The sequence below is a fragment of the Xyrauchen texanus genome, chromosome 11 (assembly GCF_025860055.1).
Source record: "Xyrauchen texanus isolate HMW12.3.18 chromosome 11, RBS_HiC_50CHRs, whole genome shotgun sequence".
Taxonomy (NCBI): domain Eukaryota; kingdom Metazoa; phylum Chordata; class Actinopteri; order Cypriniformes; family Catostomidae; genus Xyrauchen; species Xyrauchen texanus.
Window position 1 is genome coordinate 29,183,713 of NC_068286.1, and position 24,250 is coordinate 29,207,962.

Genomic DNA, 24,250 nt, shown 5'->3' on the forward strand with positions numbered 1-24,250 from the left:
CAAACTGGATATTAACAATATATCTGGGGTGTGAAAGAAAATCATTGTTTACATGTGTGCCGTTGGAACGTTGGCAGAAAGCTGGACGCTATACTTAAAATCAATACTATCATTCAAAAGCAATTTAAATTATGAAGCAGATAATTCTTACACTGTTGATCCTGCATTATCATGCAACATTTTGGAAAACAGGCAACAGCTCAAACCTCAATTGCTATCTTAAGTTTTTGGTGTGAAATTGATGTTCATGAATTCATGTGATATTGCCCAGGATACTTGACACGAGGTGTTAAAGTTGCTGTAAGCTATTTTTTTAAATGGAATGGTATGCAGAAAATGATCCTTCTCTCTGAAAGACATCACTGAAATAAGTGTCCTGAAATATCTCACCTGTCTCTGTGACACCACTAGACTCCGTTTACACATTCTTTGATTAGCCAACCAGAGGACTTTGATGTGCTTTCTGCCTGTAAATAATTTGTGATTGACAGGCATATTGGAGCCTGCCAACACGTTCTCTAGTGTAGTAGTTGAAGTGGAACATTCAGGTTTAATGTCATATTCAGATTCATAACGGTTGTCAGCTGATGGTGCTATTTTGCTACTGTTGTTTTAAACATCCATGAGCTGCTGCTCTAATGTTCAGTGAAGTTTTAAATCTATCATTGGAGGGCAGAGTTTTGAAAAGAGGGGCACGTCTAATTCAACAGCTCAGTCTCCTGTAAGTTCCAAAACATCTAAAATTGCTTAAACTGTCCAAACCGGATGAGAGCGTTGCATCAAATGCTATAAAATCCTTTATGATCCTTCATTTTGCGCTGCACGCACTGGTGCTACAACACAAATTATACAGTTTAGAACATCAATGCATCAAGTGTAGACAGCCTCAAGTCGCTGTGACATGTTGCGTCAACGGATGTCTGGTGTAGACAAGGTGTTCCAGTATTCAACGCTCATTTGCAAAACAAAAAGAGAATACCCAAGACATCTGCCAAAGTATACGTGAATAAAAATAAATAAATGTTAAAAAAAAAATCTGAAAATGTGAACGTGTCCTGTGTGAATGGCCCTGCAATCTAAATAAAATGGATTGCTGTGGACTAAAGGCCAGTGATAGGCTTATATTAAATGATATGGAAAAAAACAATGGGCTATTTTGACTTTGAAAGTTGAAGCAGCAATTAATATTTTTGTAATATTCAATGCTTTTGCCACAATAATGTACTGCGAAAAAGTATTTGCCCCCTTTCTTCTATTTTTGTGTATTTTTCATACCTGAGCGAACACAAAATACAGTTTTCAAATATATATATATATATATATATATATATATATATATATATATATATCACAATTAAAAATATATATATATATATATATATATATATATATATATATATATATATATATATATATATATATATATATATATTTTTTTTTTTTTTTTTTTTGAAGCAATCAAGTTATCAAACTACTATGTCACCCATTTGAAAAACAAACTGCCCCCCTAAACTTAATAACGGGTGGTGCCTCATTTAGCAGCAACAACTGAAACCAAATGCTTCCAATAACTAGAGATCAGTCTTTCACAACACTGTGGTGGAATTTTGGCCCACTCTCCTTTGCAGATATTCTTTAGTTCGGGTTTGAGCATGAACTGTAAGTTTAAGGTCCTGCCACAGCATCTCAATCGGGTTCAGTCAGCCATTCAGAGGTGGACGTATTGCTATGCTTTGGATCATTGTCTTGGGTTAGTTTAGGGTGCTTTGGATCATTGTCTTTCTGGCAGAGAGCAGAATTTGTTTCCCTCAATTATTGCAATTCGCTCTGGCCCTGAAGCAGCAAAGTATCCACACACCATCACACTACCACCACCATGCTTGACCGTAGGTATGACGTTCTTTTTGTGGATTTCTGTGTTTTATTTCCTCCAGATGTAAAGGGACCCCTGTCTTCCAAACAGTTCCACTTTCAACTCGTCAGTCCACAGAACATTCTACCAAACAGTTTGGGATCATCAAGGTGTGTTTTGGCAAAATTCAAATGAGCCTTAATGTTTTCTGAGTTACCAGTGGTTTTTGCCTAGCCACTCTTCCATGGATGGCAATTTTGGCCAGTGTCTTGCTGATAGTGGAGTCATGAACAGTGACCTTTATTGATGCGAGAGAGGCCTTTTTTGTTGTGCTCTTGGAGGAATTTTGTAAGGTTGGGAATTTTTTGTAAGGTGGGAATTAGGTGTTGATTTGAATGAACAGGGCTGGCAGTAATCAGGCCTGGTGTCCAGTCCAGCTGAACCCCATTATGAATACAGTTTCATAGATTTGGGGATTTAGTAACTGAGGGGGCAAATACTTTTTCATACATGCCTATTTGGTATTGGATAACATTTTTGCTTCAATAAATAACATTATAATTTAAAAACTGTAGTTTGTGTTTACTCACATTGCCGTTGTTTTATGTTAGATTTTGCTTTAATTTTTTAATTCAATTTAGTATGAGATACACAAAAACAGAATAAATCAGGATGGGGGCAAGAACTATTTGACAGCACTATAATTATTACACAGCTACTTAAGAAATAAATACACAAATCAACATTAAATATTGATTTGAGATTAAATTATTTTATAAGTCTACTTGTAGTGACCGCAGCAGCAATTATTTATTAATGGAGATACCAACCTCTGCTGCTCTACCAAAGGAGAGAGAGAGCATACGGTTTGGGTATACTTCGTTTTTCTACAATCTGGATGGGATTGCGCCCGGTTGACCATGTTGCCTTAAAGTATACTCTTTTGATCATAAGCGAATACAAACGTGTTCGACGCATGCACACATCGACTGCTTAGCGATACTCTTTTAGTACTGTCATTGGCATGTGCGCCAATAATGCGCACAGACATGGACTGTCCGAGTGGAGAAAATCTGGGACGATAGAGGACAGTCTGCCCAGACTGTGCTGATGACGGAATTTGCGTCACACATAGTTACTGTGCTCAGTGCGATCAGCAACACGGACAAACGAGTTGTACAACTTTTCAGGTCAACTTCGACAACGTGAATCTTCTAAGCCAATCAAATAATGGCCCTGACGTCAATGAACTGTGTTAAGAGTGTTATGACAGTAAATCACCATTTGCGGACACCATAAAAATCGTGAAATTGTCCGTGACTTATTTTTTTGAAAAGTTATTTTATCATAGTAAACACCACATATCGTTCACTTCAGAAGGACTGATCATGCAAAACTAACTTTTTACTAACCTTGACAGCTACTCTGGGGGAGGGGCTCTGAATTGACAGCTAAGTTTTGTAATCATTTAATTTATCGGCATGTAATTAATTCAACAACATCAAAAAGCAAAAAGTCGTCCATTGTTGCAAATGTTTGCCAGAGCTGCGCACTTCTGGCAAACATTTGCAGTGAATCATAAGCTCATTTGCTTGTAAAAATATTGAGTGGCAAAATTGTGGCAAGTTTGCCAGAACTGTAGATGTATTATTGTAAGGGTGATCTTGATAATCAAACTCCTTATATTGTTGTAACGCTATGCAACCAATGAGTTTTTCTGTTTCAGACTCAGACGAAAACATTTGAATCAACTCTTTGTTCAAGATTGTTTTATTAAAGGTAGGTAAATGGCTTTTTCACTCCATATTCTTGCTACCTAATGAATGAGATCCCTTTTTTATTGAAATCCTGAAGCTTTTCAAGATATGGGCTACATTCAAATACATCAGATATATACAGTAAGTTATAGTTGCTTTAAGTCACTGGATGACATTAAAATGCTCATACATTAAAGAGGACAACATCTCCAAAGACAGTAGAGCACAACAGAGCGATTTTTGTAACAGAGTCAATATACAAAGACAATACTTGATGATGTTGTCTGTTAACCATGGAATAAGGCTCTATTTTTAAAGTGCATAATACTTGGAGTTTGTGAAGAATTTAAGCAACAATAGTGACTTTTCAAAGACTGCACAGATGTGCTTAATTGACTTACAGTTAAACAAATAGAAAATTCTGCCATCATTTACTCACCTTCATGTCATTCAAAACCCACATGACGTTCTTCAGTCGAACACAAAAGTAGAAATTACGAAGAATTATATTCCCCTCTGACACAGCTCTCCGATCTCATTTGCATATTATTTGTGGCACATCACGTTTGGTTTCGAGACACACCATTTGACATGGCAAGTTTGAATGCGAATGAACAAATGAGAATTGAGAGCTGCGACGGATTGAAAGATTTTCAGTGAATAATGACTAAACTTCAGTCTGTAGGTTTGAAACCGCGTGATGGTGAGTAAAAATAACAGAATTTTAATTTTTGGGTGAACCATTTTTTTTACATTAGAGATGATGATTATAATGATGTTGAGTACATGTTAGTGGCCCCAAACTATACACACTGAACACATCAGACACAATATTTATTTTCTTTGTGCTACACAAAAAAACTCCTTGTGTAAATTATCTGCGTTCTCATATTTTCAATTGCTATTCTCTCGGTTAATTAAATACACAGTTGTGACATCAAGCAAATAATGACATTCTTTTATACAAGAGAAACTTTCTTAAGTCCCTGATTCCATCTGTGATGGATATTTATAAATGAAATGTGAGATTATGAGAATGGTTGATGCCCGAAAGAGCCTAACTAGTTAGAGGCTCTGACTCTTACCAGCCCCTGGTGGTAAGGATGACAAACTGCATGTTTTCCAGTTCTTCTCATGTTTGTCAAGCTGTTACAATAGCCTGGAATTACCCACTCACTGGTTAACTGAAGGAACGTAGTCTGGGCGGCGCGTCTGGATGATTCTGGGGCGTGCGCGTTTTCCGCCCTCTGTTTCTTCCTCGCCCCCTGAGCTGTCATCTTCGCACACGTGTACGATTACACTGGGTGTGTCGGTGGTTCCAGTGTGAAGTTCGTACTGCTCACCTGGGATAAATTAAAATGGTTATCTTAAGAAAATATAATTCTTTGTAAGAATAAAGCAATAAGCTACTCAAGGCTATGCTTTACAGCAATTTTCCAAGGTAAAATACTGTACAGTATTTGTCAACAATGCATATTATGAAACAGATTGTTACGGCTCCAAAATCTGATTCGATAAGCTGCTTTTAAAGTCACTTGTAAAATAGCTGAAATGTGAATTTTAAATGAAAGAGCCAAATTGCTACAATTAATCAGAACAATAAAAGCTTAGTAAGCCTAATGAACCATTTTACTAGGCAGTAGTTCATACAAAAATAAAAAAATGTAATTCTGTCATTATCAATCATGTAGTTTTAAACCTGTATGACACAAAAGAAGAAATTTAGCAACAAGTTGACACTGCTCTTTTCCATACAATGAAAGTGAATGAGAATAAAAAAAATTTAGTTTTTAAAAACGTAATCCACTACAAAGTATTAATTATTTCAGATACCAACTAATCAAAGTACTTTAACTATTACTTCCTTTAAAAAAAAATGTAATCACATTATTATTTACTGGGGCTGTCAATCGATTAAAATTTGTAATCGAATTACATGAAATGGTGATTAATTAATCGCATATTTAAATATTCGCCGAGAAAGGCCCTCTAATAATAATAATTCAATATGTAATGATAAAATAATTATAAATAGTTATTTTATTTTAATTATAAATATAATATTTATTATAAAAAATTATAATTCAGATATTTAAAATGCATTACATTATTGTGGCAGACGAATGAAGCATTGATTAGACAATATAAAAACGTTGCTTTAGAAGGCAATATATTGGTTATTTACATATTATTGAACATAAGCCTATCAATGACCTATAATAAGGTGACCAGCTTTCTGAAAAAAAACCAAAAAAACAAAAAAAAAAAACAGGGATATTTCAAGTTCAGTGTGCAATAGGTCATTGAAATATCATGTTACTAGTTAAAATGGGGACAAATCAGATTTTATGTATTTTGACCATGGTGAATGTGTTAATGTGCTGAACTATGAACTGTAAGAAATTATTTTGGTTAAACTTAAAAAAGTAACCTGGTTGCCTTATAATTTTGAGTCAACTTAAAATAAATGTTATAATATTTTTTTTTTACATTATATCAGTGCATTGGCATTGTGCCATTAGTTTACTCAATAAAAACACAGATTCTTATGTTATGTGAATTTTTTTTTAAATCTATGTTGAATATAAAAAATATAAAGTTATAATATAAAAAATAAAAATATTTTTTTTTAAAGTGTGGTATATCGTGCTCTATATAATACTGTCTCAATGAAATTTGAGTGCTCTTCTGCTCTTCAATTTAATCTTTAGTGCTCTTCTGTTTCATCTTCAATGAGTTCATTATTTTCTATGCTATACAGATGACATTGTGGCATAAAAGTGAACTAAACAAACATGTATAAACAGTGAGGAACTATTGCAGCTGACTCCACAGCATAGGGATCCTGCCACCATAGGGTTGCTTTAAGGCAACATGGTCAACCGGGCGCAATCCCATCCAGATTGTAGAAAAACGAAGTATACCCAAACCGTATGCTCTCTCTCTCCTTTGGAATACGGTGAAGAATGTAAACTTTAGCAACTAAAACATATTTTATCATATGACAAAGATATTCAATATTGTATAATGATAATAATAATAATATTAATTATACTATTTTACCTAACTGTTTGTGTATGTCATATGGACCTGTTTTTCTTAATGACTACCTTTTATTTTGATCAAGTCTTATGTATGGTGCTCCTTTTCACTCATTTGTTTCCCTGCAAGGTGCAAATCTATGCTGTAATGTAGTGATTACTGTGAATTTCTTTGCAGGTATTTTATTATACATTTGTATTTTTCCATATTATCAAATGTCATATTCTTATTTTACATTTATTTTGGGTATATGTTAATACAACAATGAGTAAATATGTGAGGTACTTCCTTTGGTCAGTATGTGAATATTACTAGTACAAGAGGGAGGGAGAGACGATGGTGGGCCGATAGCGCTGATATACACAATACACACTGATTAAAGATAAAATTATTGATTTTTTTTCATCTGCAGGGATTCATTTTACTAATTTTCTCCAGTATGTTATTGTTTTTGCTGTCTGTGCAGGAATTCCCACATTATGAAGGCCAGACTTTCAGGAAGGATTTACACTTTGCAATACAGTCCCGTGCCAAATTCAGAACCTGTTATAAAATACATTACAACATAACTTGATAACATAAATAGCTAGTATGTGCCTTACTTTGCAGATTCTAAAAATGATGATAATTCTTTTCAATTTCCTGGTCCAGTTCTTAATGGCAAAACTGGAAATAAGTAAAGGAAGAGGAATGAATTGAAGCTGCTATAGCCCCCTCTGTTGGTCAAAATAGACAACACACAGTAGGCTTTGCTGAACGGGCTTTCTTGCGTAGTAATATTTCACTATGAACACTGTCTTGAACACTGTGAAAAAACGGGGACATTTCTGGGGAAAGCTCCAAAGTCAGGGACATGCCACAAAAAAACGGGACTGTCACTGGAAAATGGGGATGTCTGGTCACCCTATCCTATAGTCCACAGCAATAGATTTAAGGGCTTTTCGAAGGATGCATCCATGTACGGTACACCTGCATCAAATGGATGCTTTTGGAGCAGTTGCATCCTTTCATAAACACAGCATTTTTAGGTTGTCATGTCAAGATAAATGTCCAGCTGTTTAAATGCAAGAACACATTCTCATCTTGTGCTGTTGCTAGTCAAGCAAGTCTAAGTGTGGTTTGTTCTCTGTACAGCTGTGTGTTGCCTACACAGCTGGAGTTTCGCATACTGCCACCTGCTGAAAACAGGTGGTACTTCAAGCTTGAATTTCTTTGATGGCAGGAATATTCCTTATTACAGTCCAAGGACATGATTAACATGATAAATCAACAGCCCTATTAATTACATAACATTTAAGATATTCTAAAACACTTTCCACAGAAAAGATTGTGTTTTTCATTATACATAAATAATATAATTTAATAAATGTGTAACCATAGTAATGTACTTAAAAGTAATTACCTAAGGGAAAGTCAGTAACTGTAATATGATTACAAGATTTTAAAATGAAATGTGTTTCAATATTTTTTGATTAAAAGGTAATCAGATTAAAGTAACATATTACTTGGTTATCAGATTACACCATATATTACAATAACAGATTACTTTGTTAGAAAATTACACCCAACACTGAAAACAACCACTTAAATTTCAGTGCGTTCCTCACACAAAGCTATCGTATAACTTTAGAAGTCTCTGGACTACTTCTATGGTACTTTTTTGTCATTTTTGAAGCTTGTCGGCCGCTGGTCACTGTATGCTTTCATTATCTGCATAAGAACGCATGAACATACAGCAGAACATTTCCTTTTGTACTCAAAAAAAGACAGAAAATCATATGGGTTTGGAACAATTTGAGGGTGAGTAAATGACAATAGAATTTTCTTTTTTGGGTGAACTATCCCCTTTAAAAGGTTTTCAGTCACAAAGTAACCCATGGAAATTAGGTACTGTAAGTAGGTTATACCTGGACCTAGTTTGGACACAGCACACAGCAGGTCATAGCTGATGCCGGGTTTGGCATCTTGAGACTGCTCCCAGCCAACAGGGGGTGACGATGGAGGAGAGATCAGGAACTGCTTCTCTGGTTTAGGAGGCTCAAGACGAGGGCTGCCAACATGTACGGACTGTACAAAAAAAGAGAGCTGTAGAACTAGAGTTGTGCATTTCCTGTAGATGTGTTCTGGGTGGTTGTTTACTGTCCCAAGTCAAAAAAAGTCCTGTACCCTCAAGTCTCCATGATATTCTGGTCCCTAGATATGACTCGGGTGTCTCCTTCAATGTACTGTAAGTTTAATGGATTTTTAAAAATACGTTTTATCGTCTGCCTGGCAAAAATAATTCTGAAGTATCATTCATGCCACACACTGAAAGTTCAATACTTAAATTTGAGGTTTGTTTACATTACAAACCCTAAGTATGAGCAATAGTAACAGAGATGCTTGCGTAAGCAATGAGTCATAGATCTCTATGCTGCAGTATACATTTTCTTTCCCATTGTATGAAAACAGAACGCATGATTCATTTTCACCATGTTTATGTACCTCATTCTGACCGTTCAACTAGAAGTGATCTACTACAAAAGAGCAAGTGACTCAAAAACACACAATAATAGTAAATATGTGACCTGTTCCGCAGGTCGCATGAGCATAAAAAAAATAGGCGAATTGCTCTAGCAAGCAATTACCAGGGCTTGAGTTGAGGGAGGACACGAGGGGATGCCATCCCTCTTGGTGGTAAGAGGTGGTGTTTTTACAGACATTTTCAACCTTTCTCTCTCCCTGTCTGTGGTCCCCACATGCTTTAAAATTGTCCACTATTGTGTCTGTACCAAAGCAATCCAAAGTCACTTGCTTAAATGACTGGTGTCCTGTTGCTCTGACCCCCATCATCAGCAAATGCTTTGAGAGGCTAATCAGAGATTACATCTGCTCTGTGCTGCATGTCTCATTGGACTCACTGCAGTTTGCATACTGCAACAACCGCTCCAGCAGAAGAACTCCAGCAGATAGGCAGAATGAGCACACAGATCATGTAGATTACTCCTCATAACCGTCCCAAAGGTGTGTTGCTCTACAAAATACACTAGAGCTGCTAGGCAGAACCAGTACAAAAAGAGCATGCATAATCTTCAAACAGTCAGTGAGCCGGTCCACTGAGCCGCAACGTGAGCACTAAAACACGGCCCACTCACTTCATTGACTTTATGAAGGACATCGCTTGTTGTGGAAATGTGAATGTTTTATGGCCATCTGTAGCATCTATTCTCAATTTTGTTGATGTAAAAGTTTCTTGCATTCCTTGAATTGATCACGTGTCTCTCTTGTCGAGTTTGCAAAGTCTGGTAACAAGAAAATGCTGTGGTTCTTCCAAGAAAACATTCCTTTACTCCTCGCCTCACGTAACACAAGATCTTTATCGGATGATCTCAGAAATTTGGCCAGAATTGGTCTCCCTCAGCGAATCGTTGAGATGGAACCCTGTGAGCCTGCTCGATTTTCAGCTTATGGCCTGCTATGTCGAGCAGATTCGGATCCAGGAATTCTGCTATATTTGGTCCCTCCACTCCCCCCACGATATGGACATTATTCTGCTAGCTACGGTTTTCAGTGTCCTCCAACTTCTACCAGACACACTCCAAAACCTCCTTGGTCACTATCAGATTAGTAGATAATTCCCTCTCTGATGACTCCAGATAATCGTTTCTCAAAATCCCCCACTCTTGTGACCACATCAGTAATTTTCGCCTCCATGGCAAGACCGATCAACTTTTCACAGCAAGATCCTCCAAGTCAGCAACGACCTTCATCAGCACTGCCGACATATTCAACATCTCTCGCCGCATTTCCAGCATCTCTCAGACCTAATCGACTCCCTGGTCCTCGGCCTGTTCAGGGGTGTCAGCCTGAGCACATAAGTATCTTTTAATGTCTCCAGAGCCCAAGGATTTTAATTCTTTGACATATTGTCCTCCTAGAACATTTATGGAACAGAGTGTATAGAATCTCACCGGTTTATATCATTAGAAGGTAATACAACTAGCAAAGTGGACAGAGCTCGCCGTTCAAACGATCCTCGCATGGCGTCATGTGACTCCCACATTTTGGCTTTTTAAAAACAAGCAAATAAATGTATTCAATCAATAAATAAGATAATATATTTAATATATTATTTTTGTTACATATTTATTGTTAAATTGCATAATTTGTGCTATTTACAAGAATTTACAATGATTTGTAGAACATGTGATAAAACCGGTACTGTCTCTTTAACAAAAAATGTTACTCATTATGTGTTGCTTTTGATCAACAATTGACTGTAAAGAACATAAAGGGTATTAAAAGAGACCGTATTCAATGACAAATGGTTTGCGTGGATCTCATCTTGGACACACATTACAAGGAACAACTTTTACTCTCAACACGCTGTGAAAGGATCTTGCTGCTGAATGTAGAGAAATTATTGAACTGGTACAAACTTAACTAAATTTGTATGATTGTTTTGCGCAGCGAAATTTTTTCATTTGTATTCTACCCATTAACACGTTTTGATATGCCCAACTTTGCAGCAGTATCAGTGTCATTATAAATTACAATAACAGAGTGTGATGGGCACATATTTAGGGCGCATAGCGTGTTAGCACATTAGCGCCATAAATGCAGAATGTAAACATGACAAAATTCACTTTATCTACTGCATAATTATTACTTTAAATCAACATCGACTAGTTAATACAGCTTCTTTTCCTGATCTCGTGTGAATTATTTTCATATAATGAGGCATTACTAACACATTTTTTATGTCATATTAGTTGATGCTTTACATGTAGTCTTGAGCATCCTCATTTTTAAATGCTCCTCTAAATTCCTCCCCAGCGGTGTGGCTGGTATCTGAATGTTTGTATGTAGTATGTTGTTGCTCAGCTGTTTCTAAAATCTTTTTGGCTCTGAGTGAAGAATGAAAAAGAACTTTACAGCGAGTATACTGGGGCCTTTAGTGTTTTTTTTTGAGCAATAGTATGCAAATAATATTCTGCATGTGTCGCCACATAGAGTTTTGTAGAGTGGAAAAATTCAGGATTCTACTGTAGATAAGCATCTGATGGTAAATTTTACATTAAGGTATAAGTTGTTAGAAGATGCACAAGTCATGACAGATGTTTTCTTCAGTAGGCGGTTTGTATGTTTTTGATTTCAGTTGTTGTCTACATTGGCGAGGATCAAATGATCATTTTTACCATTCAAGTTAACCATTTAGCAACCATCTTTTGACTTGGACAAGTAAGCAACCAACCAGAACCTCTATATTTTTGTACATGTTCCAAGTAATACCATGAATTCTTTGAGGTACCTTGTAAATATCATGGTACATATGAAAATGGTAAACTTTCAGTGCCTTGGTATATACTGTACATCCAAGTAACAACCTGGTCTCATAGAATGAACGTTTGTCTATATAAAGTTTTCCAAACTCACTTTTACGTGCCGCTTTCTACATTTCACTGCAGTTTCCTAGTGAAATCAACACTAGTGGTGCTTCAACAACTGTGTTTTATTAACGATCACACAAATCATGAGTACGATTGCTTATTATGACTTAAGAAAAACTCGATTACTCATCCTCCACTATGTTATGATATCAAAACACATTTACTTTAATGTATGATTTGAAAAACTATACATTTTAACACTTGTATTACAGACTCACCTACATACGTACAGTATAAACACTTATTCCTGTCGTTAGCTTGCTTGGTAGCTCACCTGATAGAGCGGTGGACTTTGGACTTGACGACCGAGATTCAATTCCAGCCAAAGTACATTTTTGTTGTTGTTGTTGTTTTTATTTATATTTTAAAACACTATCAGTTAGGGTTAGTTGTTGGTTAAGGGTAAGGATGTCTGTTTTGTTAAACTCTCAGCTATCTTTTCATACAATTATTGGTTAGGTTAGGTTAAAGTTTTAGGTTAGGGATGTATGTTGCACTAAACCTCCATCTAAAATTTACCTTAACAACATCATTTCGCTCAGTTTTGGCACCCCCGCTGGACATTTCACTTGGAAACTGCAGCCAAAATATGTAATGAAGCAAGTCATTTCAATTTTGCAAAAACGTTGCAAAACTCACGGATATTTCACAAGACAAGGCTGCAAAGTACTATGGTATTTTGCCACAGTACTGTTTTATGAGGGTTATTACCTGAGCGAAATACAACCGCATCTCCTTTCCATTGAAGTCACTCTTGTGGAGTCTGACTCGGGCGTTGGCTGCAGCCAGAGAATCTGTGAAGTTGATCCGAACCCTTCTGAAGCTTTTGAAGAACTGGAAAGATGTGCCCGGATCAAACGCATGGAACAATGCCTCAAACTGGTCCTGATGACACAAAGAGAAAAACAAAAGCATGAAATCCAAGACAATTGCACTTAAATAATATAATTAATGACATTAGTAGTTAATGTCTTACTATGGCTTTCAATATAATAAATTAATTGTGATTAATTTAATGATTTTATAATGAACCACCAATCTTTTAATTAATAAAATCGATACTGAATAGGCCATCTCATACTATTTGGATAGCTTTCCAAAAATGCGTAAAGGTTCCAAACGTTGTGAATGCCACCAACAGGACAAGCAGCCTGACATGCCAGGTTAGTGATATTTCAACTAACCAGTTCCAACTGCTAATGATGACTATTTCTGTATCACCAGCCCAAACAAGGATCTACCAAATGTTCAAGATTGTATGTAGCCAGATGTGAAAGTTTGTAAGCTTTTTCATAGCATCACTCAACAAATTGAAAAAGTAATGACGTTCGGAACAGTTTTATGTTCCATACCTCCAAACTGTTGAGTCACCAAGTATGCAGCAACATTAGTCAAAAAACACTCCCATCAACAGTACACCCTATACAATACCTATCAGCCTTACCCAAAGCTCTGGATGTCTGAATACTTAATGATCCACTGGAGTGGCCACAAGAAAGCAGTTTATGCACTTTGTTGTCTTAAGATGCTTTACTCACTTAAAGAATGAGACACTTCGCAGAAACGTTAGGATGTTGCCTGAATGGCGAGTCAATCCTCAACACAAGTTCCTATACACAATTGTCCAACTTAAACCCCAAACATTCAAAGCAAAGCGACAGAGTCCAATGAAATTATGAGAATCTGTAGTATCCAGTTAGTAGTATGTTTCCAGAGAAAAGCTACTGCACTGCAAAGCTACTCTCTCTCTTTCTCTCTACCTTCCTAACCCTTGCCACCCCCCTCTCTCTCTCTCTCTCTCTCTCTCTCTCTCTCTCTCTCTCAGTTTCTGACTAATCCCTCAGGTAGGTTTTCTTGACCTTCTCACTATAAAGTATGGGGAGAGATTATTAACAGATCTTTATAGAAAACCTACTGATAAAAATAACATTTTACATGGTCATAATTTTCACCCTATCCGTTTAAAGAGAAGTCTTCTGATTAGTCGGTGCAATAGGATACATTACATTTGTAGTTCAAATGAAACATAAAAAATAATGCAATGATTTGACCCATAGATTTCAGGAAAGAGTATATGCACATAACTGGATTAAAATGGCTTCTGCTCTTTTTGAAAATACAGATCAAAATGAATGACTCAATAGAAAACGTCTCGAGTCTTAAAAACAAATGCTTGTCCTGTATTATTCAATATTCTCCTTTAGGTAAAAAATTTGAACAAATTGTACATAAACACTGGCATATTCACAACTCCGATCCTGTAATGAATCGTTTCTGTAAAAATCGTCCACGAATTATTATTTTTGACATTCTCTTTCAGGTAAACAACTACAAATAAAAATAGTAATTTCATGTAGTACCAAAAATGCCATTTGTATGATAAAGTGTCCATGTGGTTTGGCTTACATTGGAAAAACACAACAAAGTTTAATATTCGACTTAATGATAAATAATAATAAATAAAATATCTGTTCGCTTTAATCAATTTAAGGATCATTTGTCTACTCTTCAACACACAGAGATTGAACAGGTTTAGATTTCTAGAAGAGGAGGTTATGTCAAAAAATGCCTCTTTACAGAGAGAGGCGTTTTATACACACTCAAAACCCTCTGTCCAAAAGGGCTTTTTTTGATAAAAAAAAAAAAAAAAATCCTTGTATGCTTTACTTGTTTGAATATTATGAATTATCAGAATCAGAAACAGAATGAGCTTTATGGCCAAGTATGCTTACACACACACACAAGGAATTCATCATGGTGACAGAAGCTTCCAGAGGAAGAGAATGCAATGTATATACATACATACCGTAATTTCCGGACTATTGAGCGCACCTGAATATAAGCCGCACCCACTGATTTTTAAATAAAATATTATTTTGAACATAAATAAGCCGCACCTGTCTATAAGCCGCAGGTGCCTACCGGTACATTGAAACAAATGAACTTTACTCAGGCTTTAACGAAACACGGCTTGTAACAAAAATAAATAGGCTTTAATGAAACACGGTGTGGCAGCGGGGGCGTAGTCAAGCGCCCGTCCGGGAGAGAAAAGCGGTAAGGGCGCTTACACCTGAGCTAAATTATGTCCAACACCGGTATCTAATTTCAGTAAGCATGGGGAGAGCGGCATAAAATGCAGCAGCCACAGAGCTGAGAAAGTGACACACGTCAGTCTAGTGTTGGTGCATAGAAGAATTGAGAAACTTTATAAAATTGATTGTAAAACTTGCTGTGGCCATTAAAAGCCTTACCTGGAACGTCAAGTGCCCTGCTGAAAACTGTCACACTGGTGCCCGTGTGACAGTTTTCCCAAGAAGGACACGTGAAGCAGGGCACTTGAAATTAGACACCGGTGTTAGACATAATTTAGCGCAGGTGTAAGCGCCCTTACAGCTTTTCTCTCCCGGATGGGCGCTTGACCACGCCCCCGCTGCCACACACGGCTTGTAATAAAACATTTGCAGTAAACAGTAGCCTACCAAGAAAGTAATTGGTCACTATCTTCCTCCTCTTGTGCACATGAAACCACTGAAGTCATCTCCTTCGGTGTCGGAGTTGAATAGCTTCAGATTTAGTTGTGTTTTTGCACTGAGTCAATTCCTCACGCTGCTGTTTCCAACGTCTTATCATCGACTCATTAAGACCAAGCTCCCGTGCAGCAGCCAGATCAATCGCCTTCAACTTGAAAACAGCATCATATGCGTTTCTCCATGTCTTTGCCATGGTGAGGGTGAAAAAATTACTATCGTAATCAGAATGATGGGAAGTTTGAGCGCGCTCGATTTAATCTAAACAGTAAACACAAAAAGTTGTTTTGACCTTAACCCGTTCGGCAATTTCATTGGTCTAATGAAAGCTTCACGCCGCCAAAAAACTGAGCACGTCACAGAATGTTATTTATTTATTTATTTTTTTTATAAAATTTGAAAGCGGGAAAAATCCATATATTAGCCACGTCATTGTATAAGCCGCGAGGTTCAAAGCGTGGGAAAAAAGTTGCGGCTTATAGTCCGGAAATTACGGTACAAACAAACACATAATTTAAGCATGTATTCATAGAGTGAGATAAAAAATATGATATAACAGATTGAAAAAAGAGAAATACACAACAGCGCAATAATGTTGTTTGTATATTTTATATATAGTTATCTGCAGGTGATATAGAATATATTGAAGAAGAGGTAGGAATTATGAGTAGGAATTATGAACCTATTTGAAATGTAATTTGCTCAAGTGTCATGGAATTATTGTTTTTCTTCTGCTTGTTTGTTTATGTTATTGGTTTATTCTTAATTTGCTTGAAGATCATGAATCTATTTATAATGTTAATTGTGAAGTTTCCTTTGCCTTTGTAATGCATTGTTGATGCTAAGATATTGTGGCAGCGGGGGAGTGGTCAAGTGCCCGTCCGGAGAGAGAGAGAAGCGGTAAGGACACTTAAACCGGAGCTAAATTATGTCTAACACCTGTCTCTAATTCTAGTGAGCATGGGGAGAGCGGATAAAACCACTCACACCACCAGCAGTTGGGAGAGAGTCTGGGGCCTGAACAATTATTTTGAAGATGTAAAAAGTATTATTGTGAAGCTGTAAAAGTATTATTGCGAAACTGAAGAATCAGTATTGTGAAGCAGTGAGCACTAAAGTGGGTCCATTAAAAATCCTGACCTGAGAGGAGCAACTCACCTTTCGTGTCCTCCTTGCCTGTTGAAACCTTTACAGATATTAACTATTTAGGATGGGTATAATTGGTGGTGTTTTATGATCTTTATTATATGTCACTGATGATTGTTTTAGATAGGATAATTGACTTGTTGTATGTCCTCATAGGATAATTGTTTGCTGCTAGAAGTTAATAGTTAAAAGCAAGGAGGTTGCAACACTTTACTTCCAAACATCCAATTGCACTCATTTTAGGGTTTGCCGTGATTCCTGCCGGATTTCAGGAGAGCCCTCAAATGCTCCGGGTGCCACTGCCAATCATTACTGTAAATGATGATATCATCCAGATAGACAGTGGCGTAAGCACCAAGCGTACTGAGGATTTTGTCCATGAGCTGCTGAAAAGTAGCCGGGGCCCTAAACAAACCGAAAGGGTGACAAATTGGTGTAAGCTAAGCGAACGATGTGGAAAATACAGTTTTTTTCACAGGACATGGGAGTTTAGGGGATCTGCCAATATGGCTTTAAATCACTCTCCACTCTTACCAGCAGACTGGCCCAAACTTCATGCCTGCGGTAGCGGATTCACCAGCCTGTGGGGGGGAGCAGAGAGGTTTAGGCCAGGGGGATGAATGGCCCACGGGACAAGGGCACCGGTTTTTGGGGATTCCCTGTTTCCAAGGAACAGGATACGGGGCAGGGAAGGGAGAAAGAGTGGGAGGAATGGTGGGGGGGGGGGGGTGGCTCGCCATCCCCTGGATAAACCACTATAAGACTGATGACATTGTCTGCATCGCCCTCCTCCTCAGCCAGCAACCACTAATGGAGTGGTTAGTGCGAAGGCAAATGGGTGGCCGACCTCGCTCAGCGTCAGTGTGCTGAACTGCTGCGGATGCATTTTTCTGGGCTCCAGCCTACCCGTTGCAGGATGACTTTCTTCAAACCGGAATACCCAGGAGGTAGGCCACCGGATGTTTTTGTGCTGCGGGTTGGGCTTCTCCAGAGATCAGCGGTAGCAGATGTGAGCATGGCTACTTAAGGGCTATGGCTGTGTGTTTGAAGACCTACATGAAGGGCTCAAGGTTGTTCTGTGGTGTCATCTTTGCTTGTGTCACATGGGGTCCTGCTGCGGTTACGGCTGAAGCCCCCTCCTTGGGCACCAAGCTCCTCAACACCCGCCAGGTCCTCTGCTTGTGCCTTGAGAAGCACCTCAAAGAGCTTATCCTGCTCCATCCGCAACTCCATGAGGGCCTGGTGTTGTGGTTGAAGGATGCTGGTGAGTGACTTGAAGACTTCTTTCAGCAGCGAGGAAGTCATGGCAGCATATCTTTCCTTCTTCCTGGGTTTCGGCACCACCATGATAAGGTTCTTTCACTCTCTCAAGGAGGAAGCAGGAGACGGTGAATCAAACTCAACAGGTATCTTTATTTTCGCTCACTCTAAAGTTTTTTTTGTACATGCAAATGATGCAAATGTTGAATCATTGTGACAACTGTACATAAAACGATCTAGACGCAGCATGAAGAATGAAACGGAGCGCAGGTGTCTCAACATGTGTTTTTGACAAGTTATTTTTAACTTGACATGTGTTTAAAATATGCCGGTCCTGCACGAGGCACTGAAGAAAAAGTGAGACGCAGTGCAAATGTCAAGCGATCAAATAATTTTGCTTGGAGATCTGGTGCGCCACAGAATAAGGACCACAATATTTAGCCATAAACTGGGACCCCGGAATAGGCAGCAATATCAAAACCCTGTCATCCACATTAGACACTCAAAGTTCTGCCCCCCAATCATTCCATCTCTTTCAGTTCACATGCCAAAAGAAGCCTGTGGCAAAAACCATGTACATAATCAATCAAATGTACTGGAGGGTTGGAATTATAAAGTCCATCTTTTAAGATGGACAACAGCTCTCTGACTTTGTCCAAAAACTATATCATAAGGACTGAAGCCAGTACTTTCTTGAGTAACCTCCCGAGCAGCCAACATCAGGCACGAAAGGCCCTCCTCCCAAACTTTATCAAGTTCAATGCAATATGCATGCAGTAATGATTTCAAACTTTGATGGAAAAGCTCCAGAACTCCTTGCCTCTGGGCATGATAAGCGTTAATCTGATTGGTACCGTGGTCACTCTGAATGACTTTTGGGATGCCAAAGATTGAAATGAACTGTGACAATACCTTAACAATTAACTTGGTTGAATAAGCAGCGGGATAATTAGTTTGACACATCACCATTAGAATATATTTGCATCCAGATTTTGACAAGAAGCAGTGGGCCAACACAATTAATGGTCTGATTCAGCTTCCCTGTCAGCTGAAAGGTGTGAAACTAGCAATATCTTTTTTTAAGTGAGGCCAGTAAAAGTGTTGCAGCAATCATTCATAGGTTTTTATAACCCCAAAGTGCCCAGCTACGTTTCCATGTACTGTCTGCAGACAGCTACTGTCTTCCATGTACTGTCTACCAACCATCGGAATGTGTTCGGTACAACGATTTGAAATGTTGGTTTGGCTTTTGCACAATTAAAATATGTTGTCCATTTTCGCAGCAGCAAACCGTCCTGCACCAGTTCCTGCATTTTGTGCTCTATCAATAGGCAGAGCACTAGTAAACAGCCGAATCTAAGTCACTGTGGATTAAAGTAGGAGGAAAGTCAGGCAAACAAAATGCATTCAACTTGGAACTTTCAGATTTTGTCTAATCCAATATATTAGATGCATGGCTCCTGGATACTGCACATGCTGTAAACACATTGGTAAAGTCTTGGACATATTTGTCAGTTTCAGAAGTAGGCAGCATGGTTTAAACTACGGGTGGTGGAACATCAGGCCACACTCGACCCCTAGCTAAATTATTAAGTGTACACATTCTATGGGCAACGAATGACGCACAGTAATTTTAACCTCTCTAATTGGATTACAAATGTTTGTAATCCAATTCCTCTAATCAGAACATAACTCTCCATATTCAATTCTGAAGAAAAAGGCAAACTGGACTCAAGAATGAACGACTCCGATGCTCCAGTGTGACAGATACTGGCTGAGCATTACCACCCAAAGACACAAACCCATCAGTAATGAAGGGGGCATAATTTGTTGCAAGATATCAATTAAAAACTATGCTGCTCCTCAGCAGGCACCTCAGGCCTCCCAAAACCAGAGACATCAGTAGAGGTTGCCATCGCCATCGGCTTTACAACAGGCGAGTCATTTAACAACATGGCATCAGCAGAGGAAAAAAACCGTCTTTGCAGAAGCTTTGAAATCGCTCCTTACAGGGCTCCAGACTAACTTTTCCACTGGTTGCACTGGTGCGACCAACTTTCTCAGTTGGTCGCACCAGCATATGATTTGGTCGCACCTTTTTTTTTTTTTTTCTGCTACATGCCATGGGATTAATCAATGAATGCTAATGAATAGTGGTCTTAATCTGCATACCCTAGATTTGCACTGATGTAAAAAGACTGACAGTGACACAAGACCTCATGTTAGCAAAATGTTTTAATCTTTTAACTATCAAATCAAAAAAACTATTCTAAAAACATTTATGTTTTTTAATGTTTGATATATAATTTTACTGTGTTCACAGCTGTTCAACCCTTTGTCGCCTTGGTTGTGAATAAATGTCAACCTTAGTAACACATTGCAATTGAATTCAGAGGGGCCAGCTCTTATAGTTGGGCCTCCTGGTCCTCTTTCCTTGGGAGAACCACAGCCTAACATCCTGACTGGCATCATAATCCATCAGCTCTGGCCCCTCAACACTAATTCAAGACTAGCAAAGGCTTTCCTGGTTGCAGCATAAATACCTGTAATATATTTTATAAAAACACATGTAATATTTGGTAATTATCACTGCCAAATTTCAGGATTTTCATAGATTTTGGACAGTAATTTTAATTTGTAATTTTAAGCATTTTAAATTTTAATTATATACAATCTATCTATTTACCTTTTAATTATATTCTATCTATCTATATGTCTGTCTATTATCATCTTTCTATCTTTTAAAAATCATTAAACATTCAAATGTATGCATTCAATTTTAAAAGATTAGACTATTATAATACGCTGATACAGATTTTCCGTTATCAAAGTTTATAGTTGTAATAAAAAAGAAATCTCACACTCCTTACCTTCGGCATGGGCGTGTTGAACGTCAAAAATTATCAGAACACATTATATCAGAATACAAACTATATTATGTAGATATATGTTTTATCTTATCTCAGAATAATGTGTCTGCAGTGTGTCTGCTATTCTAACAAAGTAATTTTTTAATTGTAATACAATTTGGTGTTATTCTACATTGTGCATAACAATACAAATGTTTAGATGTAGCAATTTAAATTGTCTCATGTACTTTAAAATTGTTAAAAGTTAATGTGATCTGCCGCTATCTTTGTGTGAACTCCCTCTGGAACTTCGTCGCTGTCCTGCTCCATTTCCTTCATTAGCATGGCAACAGGTCCTCTTTGCAAGGTTTAAGCAGTAGCACTGCTACCACCTGTGATCTCAGCATGCCTTTTCGAATTCATCACTTTTACATGCTAATTGAGATCAAACATGGCTGGAGTGAAACACTGACAAATCTTCAGTTCACAGCAAAAGCAAGACAATGATCTGCAAGAGATCTTCTTCTCCTCAGGAACAACCTGATTAACTTTTCATGTTCCGGAAACAGGTTTCATGGGTTGAATGAGTTCATCATAGCGCATCATTTCTTCATCTTTAACATTGGAATTGGATGTTGGTAAGACTTTTCCCCACCATGTCATAGAATGTTTTCCCACTTGCAATATCATTCCCTTGCAGAAGGAGACTATCTGCGGTTATTTTGACTGTCCCTCCAATGCCCTCTGGTGCTCCTTTGCCATGAGAAGTTGCAAAGAAGTTCGAAGTTGCTCTTTTGAAACTGAATCTTAAAGGGACATCACATAGAAGAGAGAAATCTTTCTTGTTTTTATATTGTTTGCTAGGGCCATCAAACCAAATGTGGATGATGTGAGCACCAGGAAACTTGTCTTTTATTGTTTTGAGGACAGGATCCATGTATGCCCAAATGGAGGCAGCATCCTGACGCTTGGATTCCGACACAGTGCAAAAGCCAGCCTTTTCATCTTTTGTGTAGTACATGCCAATGTGCAGATTGAGTTGAGGGAGGTTCTGACAAAAATGGCATGACTGTACTTCAGAGCTATCTTTGCATTTCCATGCCTCTGTGAAGTCAACATTCATGATTATACTGTTTTCATCGCAGTTGTCTATCATCTCCCTGTATTCTCTGGACTGATTTTTAACCAAACACACGTGTTGTTGTCTCATTGCGCAACAGGTGTTCATACAGCCGAATGAGTTCTGCTATGGTCCCAGTATGCTTCACAAGTGTAGTGTTGTAGTGAGATTCGCCTGCCACTTGGTCCTTTACCCGTTCCCACTGCTGCCACTCAACATTGATCAGCTCTTGCTGTGGTGTGCTTCACTTGGAGGAGAGCCACAAATAAGCTCAAAACTATCCTCAAGCTTGCTACTCTGAGTAACCCCATGTTCTCTCAAGACCTCAAGCATCATCTTTGCATTTTCATGGTATTGGCACTGACAGGTCTTTCGATCAGACTGTTTGGGGTGCTGTGACATAGAAGGGGCGAAGAGTGCAGAAAGATTAATAACTCAGACTAACGTCTGGGTGTGGCCTGTGGAGGTTAATCATTGTGTCTGAGATGCTTTTTCTTTTTTCGTGTAATTGTGTCAATTGTTTGTCAATGGTCATACGTGCAGAATTACAAAATAAGTTTTGGACTGTTTGTGTGATTGTTTGAAGGTAAGTGGGCTTTCTGACTTTGGATTTCTTTGGCCTTAGTGTTTTGTATGTCAGACCAAATTGCCTCATTTTGAATAGCAGCCGGTATTTTTTAAGAATCCTCCCTGACAAGAGAAGGTTCTTAAATTTTGCATGAGATCTCTGAAGTGGTGACTGTTTTCCTTCATTGAATTCTTTCATTAGAACATTGTGGAACAGGAGAGCGTTCTTTACTGAAGGAAAGCTGAAATTTCTACGGCGCATCATTTTCTCTGTGGTGGTTCTTGGCGATTCACATGGTGTGCTCTTGTGTGTTGTTTTCTGTTTTATGCGCCATATCTACTTTCTTAATTTGTGGTTCTCTTTTTGGGCCTTTCTGAATTTGGTCTTTATTATTTTAAGTTCTCTAGAATGTACAGTATCTGCCTTGATTTGACTTTCTCTTTTCCCTGCAGCAGCCTGCCTGCTCATCTGTGGTGTCTCATTCAAGTAATTTGATGGACTATCTGAGGGTGTTTCCAATGGTTGAGTGTCTATCTGTCTTTGCACTTTTGATTTTCTCTGGCTATGCTTCCAGTTCTTTCTCCTTTTCATCTGTTCTCTTTCACTGAAATCCTTAATTTGCTTTATTTTTCCTTCCTCAACTGTCTGTTTCCACTTTTGTCTCTCCTGTCTTAGATATTCCTCTTTTAATTCTGGCTGTGTACTGATTTTCTCCCTTTGCCTTTTTTGAGACTCTCTGTTCCTCCCTCTACGCTCCTCCAATGAGAGATGCTGCCTAGCCATGCTGGACTGAAACACACAACAGCACTCTGAATATCTTTAATCATATTTGCCTATACTATGCTAAAGGGGGAGTGTGTCTATGTTCCCTAAGCCTTATGTTCCCTCAACCCTAACTCAGCTAGAATTGATGACCATCAATCCAATAAAAGCAATATATGCTGTCATGCCACATATTTAGTATTTATACAAAACTAAACACTATTTCTATATTTCATATAATTCAAATTTACTTGATAACCACAAAAACATGACGACTTCACATTGAATGTCAACTCCGTCATTGGCCCATCACCACCGTCAGACAGAATATCTGATGGAGTTGACATCTGACGGTGTTGACACATTAGGCATTTCTTTCACAAAACAAATGGAGTTCATGTAGTAGCCATTTTGTTTTTTTCTGTTGATGCTAGATGCTAATAGAACCAACTTCAGGAGATTAAAATGATCTAAACATTTCAAATAATTTCCTCAGAAATTGGAAGAGGGTGTTGACATATCATGGTTGTGACACAGGAAATATTAACATTAAGATTTAAAATATTCTAAAACTATAAAAGTTACCAGAGCCTGTCTGACATTGATGCACTCTGCAGAGGTGGAAGGTGGCAAGGGGTCTTTCAGAGTGACAGCAGCCCCTGATATTGCTGATTTTGTTTTACATTTTAATGAATGTCTGACGGTGTTGACAAAAAGTGGGGACACAACTTTGAAACCTTATAAAACATGCATGTGCTGTTGAAAAACAACCTTGCTCTGATATGAGATATTATTAAGAGTTGCTTTTGATTTAACAAGCTCTTTTTAATAATTAAAAACTAATTTGTATCCATTTTATTGCATATGAGTGATTGAACCCTTCTCTGTGGACACACTGTTTTAGATGTAGTGAGAAGACAATAAGTTCCATAAATTTG

The 24,250-nt window shown here is 37.9% G+C and overlaps 1 protein-coding gene across 1 annotated transcript in view; it reads right to left on the reverse strand.

The window, feature by feature from the left end:
* Window positions 1-3,615: 3,615 nt before the first annotated feature.
* The window catches only part of LOC127651381 (calcipressin-1-like), a 43,548-nt gene continuing 22,913 nt past the window's right edge, over window positions 3,616-24,250 (reverse strand). The window contains exons 2-4 of the mRNA XM_052137162.1: window positions 12,792-12,965; window positions 8,559-8,718; window positions 3,616-4,952 (exon numbers count right to left, since the gene is read on the reverse strand). Of these exons, the coding sequence (XP_051993122.1) occupies window positions 4,783-4,952; window positions 8,559-8,718; window positions 12,792-12,965 (504 nt within the window). The 3' untranslated portion in view covers window positions 3,616-4,782. The remainder of the gene's footprint in view (window positions 4,953-8,558; window positions 8,719-12,791; window positions 12,966-24,250) is intronic.